The sequence below is a fragment of the Molossus molossus genome, unplaced genomic scaffold (genome assembly GCF_014108415.1).
Source record: "Molossus molossus isolate mMolMol1 unplaced genomic scaffold, mMolMol1.p scaffold_m16_p_22, whole genome shotgun sequence".
Classification (NCBI taxonomy): Eukaryota; Metazoa; Chordata; class Mammalia; order Chiroptera; family Molossidae; genus Molossus; species Molossus molossus.
This window is the reverse complement of record NW_023425358.1, coordinates 16172708-16191963: the sequence shown is the minus strand read 5'-3', so window position 1 is coordinate 16191963 and position 19256 is coordinate 16172708. Positions and strand designations below refer to the sequence as shown.

General features: G+C 55.8%; 1 protein-coding gene and 1 non-coding gene across 4 annotated transcripts; both read left to right on the top strand.

Annotated features, from left to right (window-relative positions):
• The first annotated feature begins 3701 nt into the window (after positions 1–3701).
• On the top strand, positions 3702–18706 carry AIFM3 (apoptosis inducing factor mitochondria associated 3). Of its 3 annotated transcripts, XM_036276551.1 has the most exons (22): positions 3702–3757; positions 5996–6058; positions 6573–6745; positions 11045–11258; positions 11499–11608; positions 11851–11960; positions 12056–12100; positions 12328–12424; positions 12500–12612; positions 12886–12972; positions 13646–13737; positions 13849–13979; positions 14081–14196; positions 14296–14367; positions 14461–14524; positions 15082–15158; positions 15259–15376; positions 16369–16467; positions 16758–16833; positions 17372–17476; positions 18111–18131; positions 18343–18706. In XM_036276551.1, the coding sequence occupies exons 3-22, from the start codon at positions 6715–6717 to the stop codon at positions 18380–18382; spliced, it is 1818 nt and encodes a 605-aa protein (XP_036132444.1). In that variant the 5' UTR covers positions 3702–3757; positions 5996–6058; positions 6573–6714; the 3' UTR covers positions 18383–18706. The 3 variants fall into 3 exon arrangements, with proteins under 3 accessions (XP_036132444.1, XP_036132445.1, XP_036132446.1); XM_036276552.1 differs by lacking the exon at positions 18111–18131 and having other exon boundaries at positions 18343–18704; XM_036276553.1 differs by lacking the exon at positions 11045–11258 and having other exon boundaries at positions 18343–18685.
• Positions 8328–8466, top strand: LOC118640432. The gene has a single exon (XR_004961358.1). It is a non-coding gene; the product is annotated as a U4 spliceosomal RNA (small nuclear RNA).
• Positions 18707–19256: the final 550 nt, after the last annotated feature.

Sequence of the window (19256 nt, the reverse complement as noted above, 5' to 3'; positions counted from 1 at the left end):
TTCCAGCCCTTGGGCTGACTCTGGCCCAGTCCTTGCCCCAGGTGTCTCCTGACTTCCTGACTTCCCTGCTCCCTTCCAGTCCAGTGCCAATCCTAGTTGCTGGTATGTTTTATTCCTAAAGACACATGTGATGCAAACCCCTTCCCCTCCCTGGCCCATGATATACTTCCATGCCATGCCCCTGCCCAGAACCCAGTACTCAGGCCAGACTGGACTTGCACATTCTGAATTCCCCAGAATTTGATACCTTACCTCCTTGCCTTTGCCTACATGTTCTTTCTGCCTGGATGTACTTCTCTCTTTTGACAAACTCCAACTGGCCTATCATATCCTCAGCTTCTTCCACCTCCTAGTAAAGCCCTCCTGACCTATCCCTTCCTTATGAGCACTGGAATGAGGACTAGTGGTTCCAGAGCCCGAGAATAGGATAGTGTTGGCAGCAAGCCATCAACTTGGGGAGGGTCTAGGCTGGGCTGAAGAGGTTTGGGGAAGCTGGAGCTGGTTTTGATAGAGAGCCCCCAGAGAGTGCAGGGGGGGTCTGGGAACATGGTGGTTAGACTGTGTAAACCAACCTGAGCAGGGGAGAGACTGGACTGCAGTAGCCAGAGCACACCAGGGAGTCATAAAGGAGGCTAGAAGTGGGGCTTGGCCTGGGCTTCCCAACCTGAGGATTCTCCCAACCTCTGCTTCTATATGAATAAATCACTGTTTAGCTCTGGGCACCATTTCCACATCTCTTGCCCCTCAACACAGCTGGCCTCAGCTCAAATGTTGGCTGTGCTGTACCAACACCCCAACATGTCCTGGGGATCTTTTAGTCAAACCAAGGTCCCCCTATCTGGAAATCCACCTAAGTGGACAGGGAAGAGGCCCCCACTCTCAACCCCTTCCCTCAGAACTTGAAAGCTGAGGGAGAGCCCTGTAGACCCTCAGACTGGCCTCCAGGGGGCGCCAGTGTCAATCCCAATGTTAGACATTGCAGCTATCTTATTTTCGTAACTAAAAAAAGGACCATCCTGCACACTTGGCTTGGAGAACCTAGGCTGAGAAGAGTGGGGAACAAAGAAACTGACATGACCAGGAAGATGTAAGGCAGGCAGAGACAGGCTTGCTGCATAGTGAGGGTGCTCCAAGGCGATTGGGGGGGAGGGGGGGTACAGGGATCACCAACCTGCTTCTCAGACCTCAGCAACCCTCTCCCTGCCTTTGGGGTGTCTGTTGGTCTAGGAAAATCTGAGCTGCCCATGGTTAGTTCACAGCATCTCAACCTGGAGCTTGATTTCCCTCTTTGCTGTTGTCCCATTAGGTACTGTCAAGACTGCTGGGATGGATGATATCACCTTGTCAGAAACATCTTTGGCAGCTAGACCAGGACCTCAGTCTACCCAAGGCTCAGAGGCCTACTGAGTGTCCTTGGATCCCTTTGCCCATGGGCATCCCCCCAAGGTCTGGGGAGCCCTCCATGAGGCAGCACTCCTAGCCTACCTCTGGTTCTTGAGGATCTTGCAATATCTGCCCCACCATGGGGCAGTCAAAGCTTTGAGACCCACCCCCAGGGCAAAGGGCACCACGATGGGCTTCCCCATGTCAAAGCCCAATGCACTCCATGTTAGGACATCTCCTCAGCCACCATGCTGACCTGTACCCCAAATTTTACCTCTGGCATCCCAAGCTCAGCAGCCCCCATCCTACAACCCGAGCACCCGTCATGGTGTCCTGGAGACAGCCCCAGCGGGAGGCCAATGCAATTACCCCATGTTTCCTGGGGAACCTAAGGCAGAGGGGCTCACTGATTCAAAAGTTCACAGAGCAGGACTTGAATTCTGCACCGGAGACCCTGAGACCTTGGCTGAGCCTGGAAAGCCTCTCCCCCCTGACTCCCACCCTTCCACCTTGTAAGGCCAGCATAGCCTAGGTAGCCTGCCAGGATTCAAGTCTGTGATCTGCCACTCACCAGCTTTGTGGCCTTGGGGAGTCCCTAACCTCTCTGAACCTCAGTTTTCCCATCTGTAAAATGGAGATGATACAAAGAGAAACATTCTCCTCAGGCTGTTGTGAATATTAAAGTAATAAATGAATATGAAGCCCTGGCCGGTTTGGCTCAGCGGTTGGAGCGTCGGCCTGCGGTACAGAGAGACCCGGGTTCGGTTCCCGCTAAGGGCACTTACCTCGGTTGCAGTTGGTCCCCGGCCCTGGTTGGTCGTGCGGGTGGCAGCCACTCGATGTGTCCCTTCACATCGATGTTTCTCTCTCTCTCCCTTCCTCTCTCTCCCTCCCGCTCTATCTGAACAAAAAATGGAAAAATGTCCTCAGGTGAGGATAAAAAAAAACAAAACAAACAAACAAACAAACAAAAGAATATGAAGCCGCAGTCATGGTTTTGAGGCACACTGTCTTCCTGGATGGGGGTAGGGAGTGGGGTGAGGGTTGGGATATAGAAAATCAGCATGTGTATGGAATGGAGGCAGGCTGGTTGGAGGCCAAGGGAACTAGGGCCAGGCAATGTCATCTGCCCAGTGATGACCCTCTCCTGTGGCAGTGGCAGCAATTAAACTGAAAACCACACATGGCCACAGAGGGATGGCTGAGCAGAGCCACATGTCCCCCTCCATGCCTGGGCCCCACACCCACCTGCATGAATGTGACCCATGCAGGCCCTGGTCCTACCCTTAGGTGGTACTCAGCCTCTGAGCTTCCCCATCTGTAAAATGAGGCGGGGGTGGGGGGCAGTTGTATGGCATAAGTAAAGGATTCCCTTGGAAGCCTGAGCAGCCTGGCACAGGGGACTTTTACTTCTGTGGTGTTGTTATCCTTATAGGAGGATAGCAAGGCCAAGAAAGGGAGAGGCAGAAAAAAAATTGAGGACCCAACTCAATCCACCAAAGGAACAATATTAGGACAACAGAGTTGTTGGGCCCTGATATGTATAGTAATAAATGTGACATCACTTCCTTGGAATGTGTCATTCACTCATTTACCATACAGTTACTGAATTCCAGTTTGCTAGTGGGACAAAACCACAAGCAAAGATCTGGACAGTAGGGACAAACACTGAAGTCTACCTAGGAGTCAGAATATCAGGTCTTGATGGAATCTGGGGATATTAGTCAGGAAGGGCTTCCTGGAGGAAGGGACACAACACCAGAGTGCACCAGGATTTATGGGGACCCAGGAAGCTCTCCTGGTATAATGACAGATGGGAAAGAGAAAATGTAGTAAAATATAAATTAAAATAAGACATAGAACATATTGTGTGTGGGGAGATGGGGGGGAGCTAGGAGACCTGAGAGAATGAACCCCCAAAGCAGGTCAAGGAGCAGTGGGAGTAATCTGGGTTTTCTTTCTTGGAGAGGTTTCTTCGAGTGATTCAACTTCCCGGATGATTCGAAAACAGGATAAAAAAATAAAAGAAAAAAGATCCGACCGGGTGCGCGTCCCAGCTTGGCATGCTTAGGGGTTCGCAAGGATCCCCGGGGTCCCAGAACCCGCCAAAGCGTCCAGGGCCAGAAGGACCCCCAGCTGCCTCCCCACAACCCGCAACCCGCATCCGGACTCCGAGGCCGCCAGCCCGACCCCTGACCCGGGACAGCTCCCACCTGCACCGCCGGCGGGGCGGGGCTGGGCGCGCCTGCTCCTGGGCCGCAGTGTAGCCGCAGCGCCTGCCCCGCCCCCGCCCGCACCCGGCTCCTCTCCCCCTTCCCCCTCGCGGCCGCGGTCCAGGACCGCGGAGCCACTCTAGAGCGAACGCCCAGCCCAGGTGAGCGCCCGCCCGGATCCCCGGACCTCGGCCCCGACCCCACGACCCTGCCACCTCTCCTCCGCCCCCGGGTTCCTGCCCGGCAACCTCTGTACCCAGGCTAGCGTGTGCGCTCGCGGGTCTCGGACCTGGGACCGGCGCTCTAAGGGCTGCGGGTTAGGAAATTGGGGAGAGAGAGACAAGCTGGGGCGGGAGCGCCCCTCTTCCTTCTCCCCTTCCTCGCTGGCCCTTCCTGCTCGCCGCGCGGTCCTACTGTGTGGCATTCCTTCTCCTGGTTCACTTGGTCTGGTGAGGGGACCTGGGTGATGCGTGAAGGCTGCTTGAAAAGGCATCTCAGATAGAGAAACTGCACGTGCAAAGGCAGGGAGAGTGCACAGGAGGTTTGTGCCTGAGCCCCGTGGGGGAGGAGGTGAGGACCAATAGCACCCCAAATGCCTGACTGAGGAGCTTGGATGCCGTGCGAAGAAAGGCTGGAAGCTACTGAGGGCCTGAGCTGGGCAGGAGCCTCCCAGGGTGGGTATGGGAAGGGCCTATGTGACCCTTGATGAAGAGTGGAACCAAGGGGGGGGGGGGCAGTGCAGAGGAGTGGGGAGAGGCTCCTCCCCAACTGCATCGCTGGGGCCCTGGGAAGGGGATCTGGGACAGGACACAGGCACTGTTACAATTTTTGGCATTGGGCAGCTTGTGGGCAAAGGACAGCACTCCTCAAAAAGTTGGGGTCTTACCCTGGCTGGTGTAGCTCAGTTGGTTGGAGTGTCCTCCCCTGCACCAGGTCAGGGCACATACCCAGGTTGTCGTGTGTATGTATGCAGGAGGCAACTGATCCATGTTTCTCTCTCACATCGATGTTTCTCTTGCTTTGTCTAGCTCCTCTCTCCCTCTCCTTTCCTCTCTCTCCAAAAAATCAATTTAATAAAACATATTATCAGGTGAAGATTTTTAAAAAACTTGGGTTCCCCTCCTGCCATGCCCCTGGCAAGGACTTTTGCCATTGAGTGGGGGTGTCTGTAGGAGGCAGAAGGACGCTAAGCTGGCTGAGCACACAGTAGGCCTGGAGAAGGTTCCATCCCCAGTAAATCTTTTCCAGGTCCAGGGCTCTGGAGCGTCCAGACACCTGGGCACCTGGGAAGGGGGGGAACAGCCTAGACAAGCACCTGGTGGCAAGTTAAGGTTCTACCTTTTCTGGGATCTGTGGTCCAGCAAGTGAGGCCAGGTACCAGGTTGGAAGAAGGTGGGCAGGGCTGAGCTAGTTGTGAAGCCAGGATCTGGGGAGGGGCCTCCTTTGTGCCCAGGGAGGGTGCTGGCAGTGCAGGTGGTGATCACATTTTGCAGATCTGCTTTGGTGATGAGTGGGGGAAAGAACATGGGTGTGCCTAGGTGGCTCTTGGGTGCCACTGTTTCCTGGCCTATAATGAGTGTCACTAAGGCAGGTAAGATCAGGTGCCAGGCAGTAGGTGGTCCTTTCCCCAACCTTTTCCTTCTTTCTTGACCCCCTTTCTATCAGGTGCCCACCCAGGGTTCTGTCTGTGATCGAGATTGGGGTGAGACCCAGTGGGCCTCAGCCTCACCTCAAGTTAGACTTCAGGAAGAATTTCCAGGGGAAACAAATGGGATGACTGTGAGATAGACTGTGAGGAAGTCAGTTGTAAACAGGGCAGCTAAACTTTTGTCCTGAGTCTTCCAAAGTCCATTCTGTAAGCTGCATCTTCTAGATGGCCCATCCTGTGGCTTTGAGGTGTTTTTGGCTGCAGGAATCTCCTTGTTGACCCGTTGACCCTCCCCCAGCCCCGTGGCTTGCAGGGTGATGTCAGCTTCTTGAGTCTCTGCCCATCTTGGAACTAAGGTGGGAAGGGGATGGGAGGCCACCCAGATGCCCCTACCTGCTGTTTGACCTTGACAAGTCCTTGGCCCCTCAGTTTATCCATCTGCTGTTAGGCATGACCTTCAGCACCGTGGGCCAGGTGGGCATTTGTGAAGAGTGAAGGTGGGAGTGGGAGCTCATGGCTGCTGGACATGCTCTGTGGCAGGACTGTGTGCCTAGCCTCGCTTTCCCCCAACCCCATCAGGCCTGGGCTTTCAGCCCACTTCTGTTCACCATGGATCTGGGTTTCCCTGGGGACCAGTGGACAGGCTCAGCCCCACCCACCCCCAACCCATCCTGGCAGCAGCTCACACTGAGAGGAGGGGGTGGAGGCTGGGCTGCCTCCTGGACCTCTGCCCCCTTGCCCTGCTTTCCAGGGCCTGTCAGCCTGATTCTACTTCTGGGCTGGGAGCAAGAAGCAGCGGCCGCCCTTGAAGAAGGTGAGTGTCCAGGGGCTGGCAACCAGGGTGGGCACAAGGACCAGGGAGAACTAAGTGTCATCCCATTGTAGGAAGGGGAAATCCAAGGACCAAGAGGCTCTGATCTGCCCAAGGAGACCTGGGGTTTGACCCCAGCCATGGTGGCCTCCCCAGAGAAAGGAGGGTCCCAGTGATCCCAAGCTGCAGGATTTTGAGGGGGCAGCAGCATCAGGGTGGGTTTCCTGGACAAGGCTGGACCTAAAAGTCTGGCAGAGGGGCTCCCCTGGCAGTGGGCACAGCCCAGGCAAAGGTGAGTGTGAGGAGTGAGGGTGCTGAGCCTGGAAGGCCTCAAAGGGGAGGTGCCCTCCAGGGTCCCATTCTTCCTCCGGCTGCCCTATTCACAACATTTCCCAGCTCCAATGTGGGCCTCTTCCAGAAACCCCTCCCATACTGTATCTATCTCTCTGTGTCTCTACCCACATCCCACATCTAAACTCTGATCCCTATAGATGCCCCCTCTCCCCTACCCCCACAGGTTACTAAAGGCAACTCCAGCTGGAATGGCAGCAACAGCATTTCTAAGGGCCGTGGGGGGTCCAGCCCCACTGGGGGCACCCTAGCCTCCCACAACCCACCATCAGTGCGACTGCCTCCTGCCCATCTGAGGGCCACTCGCCATGGGCGGCTGCTTCTCCAAGCCCAAGCCAGGTACATCCTCTCTTCTTGCTTCCCCCCTCCCTCCACCCTCCACCCTCCTTTCCTCTGTTCTCCATCCCCCCTCCCTCCTCCTGCCACCTTTCTCCTCCCCCTCCCCCGCTGCCTCAGAAGTAGGTCAGGCTGGGTGGCTGCCACTTTGAATGTTAATACGCTGCAGGCAGGAGGGGGTGAGAGGCCTGGAGCCCTACTTCTGGCCCCCCTCCAGTGGCCCTTCCTCTTTATTTGGGGCTTTGGATGCTGGTGGTAGGAATAGCACCTGAATCTTTCTTGGAAAGGGGAGGGGAGGATTCCTTCTGCAGCCGGGTGGGGAAGGGCAGCTGTGTCCCCCAGGGCTGGGGAAAGGGGCTCTGGGGACAGAAACCCTTAGCCACTGTGTGACCCAAGGTATGTAAGTTACCTTTCTGAGCCTCACTTTCCCTCTCTACAGAATTGCTGTGAGAGTGGAATGGACAGGTCCCAGCCCTCTTCACCTCTTCTGACCCCTGTGTGATCTTGAGCCACCTCCTCAGCCTCTCTGGGCACACTTTCCCATATGTACAGGAAATCTCCACCCTGCCTGGCCCAAGGAGTTCCAGCCCAGGATGGGGGTGGTCCAGGGTGCTGGGGAGGCCTGGGTTTGCTCTCTGATGGAGGCTCTTCTCTGGGAGTTCTCCCTGTGGCCCCACTTTCCCTCTCGTCCTCACAATACTCAGGAAAGCAAGGTGTGCAGGCATGCCACAGATGAAGAAACTGAGGCCAACAGAGGCCTCTCTTGTGCCCAGTTAGTGCCCCACCCACCTTGCCCAGGCCACCTGCCCAGCTCCCCTTACCTGATACCCATCGGCTCCATTACCTTGGAACGCCTGAGCCTTTTCTCCTTTTCTTGCATCTGAAGGGGAACTTGGGGGCAAGAGGAGATGTGTGATGCCCTATCTGCCAGGCAGGGGAACTCACCCACATCTGCCTGCCATCCCCTCCGGTGGCTTGGACACAGCCCTGTGCCAGATCTCACCACCCTCCCTGCCTCCATGTATGACCTGGGCAAATGATGTCTGTTGTCTTGATCTTAGCCTTCCCCCATCAGAATCGAGTGGAAGGATGCTGACTGGCCCCAGCTGGCAGGAGGCCCTGGGCAGAAGATACCACCTGTAGTTTCCTTTAAAGGGATACAAAAGGCTGGCCTGCCTGGGACCCCTAGCCCCAGGACTCCTAGTATAGTGCCTGGTCACACTTACCACACCAGAGGCAGTGCTAAGAACTTGGCCTCTTGAGTCCAAATCCAGCCTCCCTAAATGTGTGGCCTTGGGTAGATGACTTCACCTCTCTGATTCTTGGTGTTCTCACTTGTAAAATGGGGCCGCCCTGGCCAGTTTGGCTCAACAGTGAGAGCGTCGGCCCTGGGACCGAAGAGTCTCCGGTTTGATTCCTGGTCAAGGGTGCGTACCTCAGTTGCAGGTTCAATCCCTGGCCCCTCGGTCCTCGGAGTGGTGTGAGAGGCAACCAATTGATGTGTCCCTCACGTTGATGTTTCTCTGTCTTTCTCCCTTCCTCCTTCCCACTCTATCTAAAAAAATCAATGGAAAAATATCCTCATAGCTTTGCGCAGTGGCAGTATTGTAGCCAATGAGGTTTATCCAAGGCACAATTATTGCTAAAAAAAAATCCTCAGGTGAGGATTAAAAATAAATAATAAATAAATAAAATGGGGCTAATAATTGTGTCCCCTATGCGGGCTGTTGTGTTTAGCATAGTGTCTGGCACATAAGCAGCCCTTGAAAAACGTCCTCTTTTAGGGCTGGGCTATCTGCAGCCAGGATTCCCTTGTGGGGCTGTGGTGGGAGAGCAGGAGCTCAGGCCTCAGGCACATCCTGGGCAAGTCAGGGGTGAGGCTTAGGGAATTTAAGGGTGTGGGAGTGAGAGCATTTGGCCATGAGGGTTTAGCTGAGATTAAAAGGGACCACAGGGAAACCAGAACAAATTCTTCACTTTCTACTTGCCTCAACTCCGTGGCTCAGAGAACATCAGCACACACTTTCTGAGCTTCCTCTATTCTCCCCGTGCTTCAGTGGAGCTGTGTTCCTTATAGGAAGTATTCCAGGCCAGACCCTTGCTAGGCTCAGAACTAAGAGGAAGTGCACCTCTTTTGGTATCCGGTCACCTGCCTTTTATTAGGCCACAGTGCTACCTAAAGGCTTTCCCTCTTCATCACAGCCGCCAGGAAGCTCAGAGCTAACCAATAAAACACTGTTACCCAACTTCATCTGTTGAGCTTCTGCTCTGGGTTACATATTACTTATATTATCTCCTTCAGCATTCAGTGTCAACAGTGGGCAGCTGGGAATCATGGAGTTAGGATTGCTTTGGCTCTGTGAGTGAGCAGAGACATTCACCTTTCCACCACTGCTCCTGACTTAATGGCTTCCAGTTAGATTGCATCAGGCAGAGCCTCAGAGCCTTCTGGAAGAAGGTGTAGGATGAAAGCAGTCTGGCTTGGCTATTATCTGGGCCCCTGCCAGGCTGTTCTTGTGAGCCCCCTCTCTAAAGCTCACATAGCTGGTGTCAGCTGAATCCAAAGTATTTTTCTTTTTAACTCTTCTGAAAACATTCTAACACTATTACGTAAAATGTGGAAAACAGAGGGTAAACCCACTTCACCCATAAGCCCCCACCTGACACAACAGCTTCAGCATGTGGTGTGCTCAGGTGCCCCTCCTGCCCAGCTGGAATCATGGAGTAGATCTTCACCCCTGCTATGCCAGGCCTGAGCTGGGGGCTGGAACTTGAGGATGGGTGGGGGAGCTGCCCCCGGGCTCCCAGACCAGGCCAGGGTAGGGGATTAGTAGTGTGAGGTGAGACATGCAGGGTCTGGGCAGCCAGAGGAGGCAACACCTGAGCTGTGTCTAGGCGGATGGACAGGAGATAGGGCCAGGAGAATGGCAGTCTGGGCCAAGGGAATTGCATAGGCAAAGGCTAGGAGATGTGACTCTGGGTTGTTTACTTCTGGTGTGTCAGGTTTGAGGTGGAGGGGATGCCTGGAATCTCTGGTGCCTTGGAAGTTGGGAGGCACTTTCTGCTCCCTCATCGGGCCCATGCTGTGCCAGGGTCATAGCTTTCATCACCCAGCGTCCTCCCTGCAGCAGCAGCCCAGGAAGCCGGATTATCGCTGTTCAAAATTCTGTTTATTGTTCCCTTCTAATTAGAAAAATACCCCAGGCACATTGTAGGGAATTTGGAAAATGCAGAAAAGTATAAAGAAGAAAATGACAATCTCTGGCTAACTCTCCCCTAGAGTTGGCCCCATGGGCAGGCTGGGGAAGTATCTTCTGTGTGGAGGCTGGTGTGTGTGTGTGTGGGGGGGGGGTGCTGTGCCCTCTCTGCTCTGTCCACATGTACTCCCCAGGTGGGGTCGCCCCCAAGGCCCCAAATCCCTGCACATGAAGATGCTGAAAACCAGTGCTTGGTCAATGCTGAAAGATTCTCAAACTGATGAGAATAGCTATTTTAAGAAGTTGAAATTATGTCGTGTACATTTTCTTTTTGATTTTGAAAAACATTTCAAACCTATGAGAAAGTTGCAAGCATAGAACAATGAACCCTGACTTCCCATCACCCAGATTCGCTGGCCAGGATCTGAGCTGCACCCATTTGGGATGCCCTGTTCTCACTTGAGTTAGACCCTAAACGTGCCCCTGATGCCTCCGGGATGTTGATGTCCTCCACTGGAGGCCGTACCCTTGGAGTTGGATCAAGACTCAGGGAACCATCCCTGCTGGTGTGGTTCAGTGGATTGAGAATTGCCCCATGGACTGAGAGCTTCCGGTTCAAGTCCCGTTCAGGGCATATCCCTGGTGGGGGCTGTGCAGGAGGCAGCTGATCGATGTTTCTACCTCTCTCCCTTCTACTCTCTCTAAAATAAAATAAAATAAAATAAAATAAAATAAAATATATATATATATTAAAAAAAAAAAGACTCAGGGAACCAGGGAGAATTCCTACACACAGAATTATAGAGAAACGGTGATTTCAGAGTTGGAGGAGTTTTGTTTGCGCCTCCTTACTAATTTTGTTATTGGGAAAAAAAAAAAAATCATGCAAACATCAATTCAAGCCGACCCAGTGCCCATCCCTGCTGCCCCTGCCCTGCTTCGTGCCTGTTTTAAGGCTCTTTGCTGGTGGCATTTATGGCTTTCTGGAGAGGTCCAGGCATAGGGGAGAACCCACACTGAGAAGAGCAGGCCCTCCCCAGAGCTGGAGGAGTGGGCAAGGAAGTGGGTGGGCAGGGGGCTCATGGTGCCTCCCACCCCCCAACAGTGGAGCTCAAGATCGAGGTGGTGCTGCCAGAGAAGGAGCGGGGCAAGGAGGAGCTGTCGGCCAGCGGGAAAGGCAGCCCCCGGGCCTACCAGGGCAATGGCACTGCCCGCCACTTCCACTCAGAGGAGCGCCTGTCTGCCCCTCACCCTTATCCTGGTGCTCAGGACTGTGTGGAAGCCGCCGTCTGTCATGTCAAGGACCTCGAAAATGGCCAGTGGGTGCTGGGTCTGGTACAGGGATCAGAGGGTCCAAGGTGGGAGGGCAAGCACAAACCATAGATAAGGTGGGCAGGGAGGCCTGGAAGGGGCCCCTGGCTAGCTCCCATCCTGGCCACTGCCTTCGTGGCTTCTGCTTGTCTGGGCCTGCTACCCAGAAGGCTGGACTCTGGGGGGAGGTGCTGGCAGGAGGTGGTGCCTCACATCTGGCCTGAATTCTGAGTGCAGCCCCTCCCCAGGATGCGGGAAGTGGAGCTGGGCTGGGGAAAAGTATTACTGGTGAAAGACAATGGGGAGTTCCACGCCCTGGGACACAAGTGTCCGCACTATGGTGCGCCCCTGGTGAAAGGTGAGTTGTCTGGGTGCACACTGGAGGTAGGTGCGGGGCTTCCCGAAGTGGTCTTGGCCACTGCACCTTCCAGCCCAGCTCCACAAGGCCCTAGCCCCAAGTTGCTCCTTCCTGGACCTCCACTTCCTAATCTGCTGGTGGGGTCTGTGGGGCTGTGTGAAGGGCCAGCAGGTGCTGGGACACAGAAATCCTTGGAGAGGGGCTCTTGCAGGTGACCTCAGTTCAGGAGTGCCTCCTCCCAGGCGTGCTGTCCCGTGGCCGGGTGCGCTGCCCCTGGCATGGTGCCTGCTTCAACATCAGTACTGGGGACCTGGAAGACTTCCCTGGCCTGGACAGTCTGCACAAGTTCCAGGTGTGGTTGGGTGTGTGGGGGATGGGAGGCTGGGGGTACAGGGTCAGGGGCTGGAGCACCCCAAACCCTGTTTCTGAGCACTGCAGCACTTGCAGGTGAAGATTGAGAAAGAGAAGGTGTATGTCCGGGCCAGCAAGCAGGTAAGGGTGTGATTTGAGGCTCAGGTAAAAGGGAGAGCCGAGGTGGGCATCTGGGCCCAGGGAACAGCATGTGCAAAGACCTGTGGTGGGAGGGAGTCCCATGAGTGTGGCTGGGGAGCAGAGTAAAGGGTGCATGGTGGGGATGAGGCTGGACTGCTGGGATTATGGCAGGGAAGTTGGCCATGACCTCAGCTCCCAGCTGCCCCTCACTCTCCGGCAACTCCCAGGCCTTGCAGCTGCAGCGAAGGACCAAGGTGATGGCCAAGTGCATCTCTCCAAGCGCTGGCCATAGCGGCAGCACCAACGTGCTCATTGTGGGCGCAGGTTGGTGGTGGGGTAATGAGCGGCAGGGTTGGGTGCGAGAGAGGTGGTCCCTGACCCCTAACCCCTTCCCCTCAGGTGCAGCTGGCTTGGTGTGTGCAGAGACCCTACGGCAAGAGGGCTTCTCAGACAGGATCGTCCTGTGCACACTGGACCGACACCTCCCATATGACCGGCCCAAGCTCAGCAAGGTGGGAGTGGTAACGGGGGGTGGGAGCAGTCAGGCCCACTCAGCCTTGGGTGCAGTCAGGCCCACTCAGCCTTGTTCGCTGCCCAACTGGGGGTCTGGGCAGCTGCCCTCTCTGCTCCAGGCTCTGGGGTATGAAGATCTGAGTTTGTTGAGTTCAGTTCTACAGCCCCTGTGTGACCTGGGGCTGGCTCTACCCTCCTTGGGCCCCAGGTCCTTTGTTGCAAAATGGAGCGATGGCTGCTTGGCTCCATCTTAAGCTGGCTCTCTCCCACAGTCCCTGGACGCCCAGCCTGAGCAGCTGGCCCTGAGGCCCAAGGAGTTCTTCCGAGCCTATGGCATCGAGGTGCTCACTGAGGCCCAGGTAGGGGACAAAGCTGGGGAACAATGAAAGGCGTGAGGCCATGTAGGCTCCTGAAAATGTGAGTCTGCTTTGCCCCCCTGGCCTTGCTGCCCAGGCACCTGGGGGTGCTCCTGGCCTGGGAGGCTGCACTGGATATTCTTGGTTGGGTCATGGGCACATTGATTACCCCAGTGTGGGGACAAGGATGATTTGCTCGGGGCTGGGAGGGGAGAACTTGGTGGGACTTGGCAGTGTAAGGAGGGCCTTGAGGGAAAGCTGATGTCTGAAACTTTAAGAGGAGGGCCCTGGCCAGGTTCAGTGGTTAGAGCTCGGCTCACAGACCAATGAGTCATGGGTTCGATTCTGGTCAAGGGCACGTGCCTCGGTTGTAGTTCATCCCTGGTCCTGGTTGGGCTCCTGTGGGAGGCAACCAGTTGGTGTCTCTTTCATGTCAATGTTTCTCCCTCTCTCTCTCCCTCTCTCCCACTCGATCTGATGGTAAATGGAAAAATATCCTCAAGTGAGGATTTAAAAAAAAGGAGGAATTGCCAGGTGAGGGAGGAAGGACAACCCAGGTGGCAGGAAAAGCCCCCATGGAGCTGCTTAGAGGGTCTGGCTGGGCTCTGGGCATACTGCAGGACCACGAAGTGGGTGGCCAGGCCCAAGTCCATGCTCTACCTGGTGGGGATTGCAGGTGGTCACAGTGGATGTGAGAAACAAGAAGGTCGTGTTCAAGGATGGCTTCAAGCTGGAGTACAGCAAGCTTCTGCTGGCACCAGGGAGCAGGTGGGAGAGTGTCTCCCCTGCTGGCCTCTGTTGGACACCTGGCAGGGCACCGGCCAAGATGGGTGGGCTCAGAGTGCCAGGAGCCCCTCACTGACACTGGCTACATCTCAGCCCTAAGACCCTGAGCTGCAAAGGCAAAGAGGTGGAGAACGTGTTCACCATCCGGACGCCCGAGGATGCCAATCGTGTGGTGAGGCTGGCTCGGGGCCGCAACACAGTGGTCGTGGGAGCCGGCTTCCTAGGTGAGCAGCTGTGCATGGTGGGGTGGAGGTGGCTGGTCCCAAGGCAGTGCTAGCCCTGGAAGGTGCAGGGTGCCAGCCTGCTGCCCACAACATTGGCCCAGGGATGGAGGTGGCTGCCTATCTGACTGAGAAGGCCCACTCAGTGTCCGTGGTGGAACTGGAGGAGACACCCTTCAGGAGGTTCCTAGGGGAGCGTGTGGGTCGTGCCCTCATGAAGGTGAGCCCACCCTGGTTCCCAGCCCCTCAGAACCCTAGGTGGCCAGCTTAGTTCCAGCGAGGCTCTCACCTCCTGCCCATTACCCACCTGCCCTGACAGATGTTTGAGAACAACCGGGTTAAGTTCTACATGCAGACAGAAGTGTCGGAGCTGCGGGCCCAGGAGGGAAAGGTGGGCCTCTCTCTCCACCCCACGCTACTCTCTGACCCCTTTCCCCTGTGCCCAGGAGCTGGGCCCACTTGCTCATCTGCCTATTCCCTGCAGCTGAAGGAGGTTGTACTGAAGAGCAGCAAGGTGGTGCGGGCTGACGTCTGTGTGGTGGGCATTGGTAAGTGGGTGGGCAGGCGGGTGTGAATGAGCAGAGCCTTGGGCCAGTCCCTTCCCTTCCCTGAGCCTCAGTTTTCACATCTATAAAATGGAGACCACAACTTTACTCACTTCAAAGGGCTGTTGGGGAATGGGCATACTGGGCTTGGCCTAGGCTTGGCATGGAGGGTGCTCCTAGTGACAACTGCCCACTCATACTTGACTCCATGGCCTGCCCTGTGAGGGCTGCAGGACACAAACATGCCTCTAACTGGTCCCTGATCTAGTTGAGGTGCCAGTTCAGGGAGGAACAAAGCTGGGGGACTGGGGTGGTGTAGTATACCCACCCCTATCAGGGGCCTTCCTGGACTTCTTCTCAGAGGAGGTGATACCTGAGGCCTAATTGGAGGCACAGGGGTCTGTGGGAGTTCAGGCAGAAGGGACAGGACACACAGAGGCTGCAGGGTATGCAACCCATTGGATGATTGGTCTGGGGCTGGGTTGTGGCAAGTGAAGGGTGTGGGTCATGGAGAGAAATGAGATGAGAGAGAAGTGGACACAGTGGCCCTATCCTGTCAGGCGCAGTGCCCTCCACGGGCTTCTTGAGGCAGAGCGGCATCAGTCTGGATTCCCGAGGTTTCATCCCTGTCAACAAGGTGAGGCTGGGTAGGGTGGGAAGGTGCTGGGCTGGGGGCAGTGGGAGGCCAGGGCAGGGCCCCCTTCCCACCCACAGAGTCCTGGGCCCTCTCCCTACAGATGATGCAGACCAATGTTCCAGGAGTGTTTGCAGCTGGTGATGCTGTCACCTTCCCCCTGGCCTGGAGGAACAATCGGAAAGTGAACATTCCACACTGGCAGATGGCTCATGCCCAGGGTATGGCCAACCCCACAGCAGGATAAGGGGTGAGAGGCTGTCCTAGGGGCTCAGCATCCCCTGGGCCCATCCCTCAGTTGCTGACCTTGGGTCCTGGTTGCTGGTTGCAGAGACATTCAAAGCTCTGTGGTGACCTGTCTGGGCCAGCCTCATCCAGGTGATCAATCCAGCCCCACAGAATAAGCCCTGTGTGTGGCCTGTCTCAGTAGACCTCCCTCCTGTGTCCTCTCATTCAGCCAGCCACAGTACCCCACCCCACTTGTCTTTCCAACAGCCTCTCCTTTTCTTTTGTACTCAAAGACACACGTTCATGAGGGAGAGAGAAAGGGATTTTAGTAGGACACAGGCCAGCTAGCATTCTGCGTCTCCCTTGGGTCACTTGACTGACTCTGGGGACCCAGTTGCCTCATGCAGGCCCCTGGGAGGTGGCCACCTGAGCTTGGAAACCTGGGGCTCAATGGGGAACTGTTGTGCTGAGAAATAGATTTTCCCCTCACCAAGCCTCTGAAGATGTCCTCACTGTGCACACCTGGTCTAGGCCCCTAAGCTGCAGGTGCCAGCAGGCTCCAGTGGGGCTTCATGAACTGGGAAGCCACCCCTACTATTCTCTCTGGGGCTCTTGGTGTGGCTGTCATCTGTTTCCTGGTTACTTGTGCCTGCTCTCCTGCCTCTCTCTTCAGACCTGATGATATGTCTGATTAATTGTCTGTGTGCACATCTGAGATGGCCTGGCAGCCCCATCCCCAGGAAGCCCACCTTACAGATCCAGGGCACTTCACTCAAATTCTCCAGAGAAGCAATTTAAGTGGCCAGCTTTGCGCTATGTCCCCCTCTGTAACCAATCAGCTGAAACCAAACTTGTTGTGCCTCTTGATCACTGGGGAGGCAAGAAGGAGTAACCCCACATGTGAAGGGTCCCCAGGGAACCGAGGCAGGCAATGTAGGGGTGGTGGGGGCTAGTGTCGGGGTTTTCACTATTCTGGGTCTCGCAGGGCGCGTGGCGGCCCAGAACATGCTGGCGCAGGAGGCGGAGATCAGCACCGTCCCTTACCTGTGGACCGCCATGTTCGGCAAAAGCCTGCGCTACGCCGGTAAAAGGAACCTCGGGACGGGGTGGGGCCAGGAGAGGTTAGGGGCGGGGCTAAGGTGTGAAGAGTGCAGAGGTGGACTTGGAATTGGGGAGGGGTTATGAGCATCCTAGGGGCGGGGCCACGACAGCCAAAGAAAGCAGTAAAGCACTCACTGGGGGTGAAGCCAGGGACTACCTAAAAGCACAGGGGAGCTAGGCCTGAAAGAGGATACGAGGGGGCAGTTAGGAGGGCACAGGACCCTGACCCTCTGCTAAGCTCACGTGGACGCCGTCCGCCTGCTTGGCCCACAGGGTACGGAGAAGGCTTCGACGACGTCATCATCCAGGGGGATCTGGAGGAGCTGAAATTCGTGGCTTTTTACACCAAGTGAGAGCAACGGGGCGGAGATGGGGCACGAAGCAGCAGGAGCTCCGTCGGTAGGGGGAACTCATCCCAGAGAAGCCTTGCTCCAGACTAGGGGGATTTACCTGAACGGTGGAGAGTGGCAAAGGGAGGAGCTAGGCAGGAGATACTGCTGCGGAGAAGTGGGGTGGGGCAGTGATAACTCTAGCTGCCATTCATTGATGGGGCATTTTATCTTTTGCACAATTCTTTGAGGTAGGTGTTGATCCCCTGCTTTTACATTGAGGAAAGTCACACAGGTAGAGAGTGGAAATCCCAGGACAGGAGCCCAGCCCTGAACCCAGCTGAGGAGTAAAGCTAGAACCTCTATGGGAGTCCCACAGGAGCCAAAAGCCCATGTGGGGCTAAAGTGCAAAGCAGGGAGGGTTGGATGCTAAGGACATTCCTGTTGTCCTGGGTAAGATCCCTTCCTGGGTCCCAGGTGGACTGGAGTGTGTCAGGGTCTCCAAGAAGAGGGACCATTGCTGGGCAGTTGTCAAGCTCAGTCACTCTCTCCCTACAGAGGTGACGAGGTGATCGCTGTGGCCAGCATGAACTACGATCCTATAGTGTCCAAGGTGGCTGAAGTGCTGGCCTCAGGCCGTGCCATCCGGAAGCGGGAAGTGGAGTGAGTGTGGGCATTGGAGGCCTGGAGAAGAGGGCAAGAAGTCTACTGAAGGACTAGCTCAGCCTTCCTATGGCAGTCTGCTGCCCCACAGCCCTCCAGGGCCATTACCCTCACTCTTAGTCCCCATCAGTCTGAGGCTCCCAGAGCTATGGGGCCATGTAGGGCATGGGTTATGATTTGGGAGTGGGCTGGTTATATGTACTCTTGGGAGACAGGAGGAAAAGGGGTCATGTCCGAGGGTGGGGTCAGTGCTGTGGGGAAGGGTCAAGGCACACTGCTTGGGCAATCACTGAGCCTGGGACATCTGCCTGAACATGGTTGTTTTGAGCCTGGCAGAAGCCAGGTGGGGAAATGCAGCTAGTGATGGCCCCGGGGACACCCTGCACAGAGATGTGAGGTGGTTGTTCAGGGTCTGGGAGACACTGGACACCAGTCATTACCCTCATCCCAGCATGGCATCAATGTGAGTCCCCCAAGCTTGACCTGCCTACAAAGAGCCTCCAGGAACTGGGGGATGCCTGGAGGCATGGGGTGGAGGTAGTCCTCATGCTAGCAACAATGGAGAACCAAGAGGGGACATAAATGACAAGCTTTTCCCTCGCCTTCTCTGTCTCTCCCTCTTGCACTCCCAAAGGCTGTTTCTGCTGCACAGCAAGTACGTGTCCTGTCTTTCCTGTTGACTATCCTGAACCTTTCCCACCTCAGCCCAGCCTGATGATCTTTCCCCCTTTGCCCAAGTACACATCCCTGCTGGGCACCAGAACCTGGCACAGAGCATACCCCTGCTGTCCTCAAGGGCCAGCTGCTCATGGTGGGGAGCCTGCTCTCTTTTTCTGTCCTGACTCCTCCTCCCCTCATTCCTGCAGGACTGGCGACATGTCCTGGCTCACAGGGAAAGGATCCTGAGCTTGCATGCAGTAGACTTGGGCAGGCATGCTGGGGCACCAGGGACAGAGGCCAAGCCCTGGGGGCAGGTGCCAACCTCCAATTTCCCAGGATCCCGCAGGGCAGAACCTGAGCCCTCTCAGTGCTTGCCATCAGCTGCCTGGCTCACCTCCAGAGAGGCCTCCGCTGCTTCCAAGAGATGCTCACCACCCAAGGCATCGACTGCCACTGATGGCTGCCAGTGGCCTGTCCTGCCTCTTCTCCCTCTACTGGGACTGGTCCCCTGTAGGACCCTGCAACATACTAGACATTATCTCAAAATTAAAACACACACATTTGCAGATCTGTGTGACTTCCATTGTAATTGGGCAAAAACACTCATGAAGGAGAAAGCAGATAATGGGGAGACAGGCACAACCATGGAATGCTCAGTGCCACACCAAGGAAGTTTGGTCTGAGTGCCCGAAGGAGGGAGCAGCTTCTTCTGTTCCCAGGGTTAGGAAGGGCTTCTCCAACCAGTGTTTTGGTTCTGGATTTTGATTCAGGTAGAACTGCAGGTGCAAAGGGCTTGAGACAGGACGTGCTTCTTCAGAGCTCAGAGATAGCAACAGTTTGGCAGCTAGGGGGCATTTGCCCACTTAGGGCTGTAGGAGATGGGTCCTGAGACAGACCTCATGCTTCTCCAAGCAGCCAGTGCCTACCAAAGCGGCATTTCGCAGGTGAAGCAACTGAGGCTCTGCTATAAAGTAGAAATGAGAATCCGGAGCCTCTGCGCCACGCTGCCTCTCAGCCAATATGAATATCGAGGACAGACGAGGGGGTTCGGGCTGGGGGGCCTGCGCAGAAAGGGGATAGTTGGGCTGCCTGTGGCGGCTGCTGCGAGCTCGGAACCATT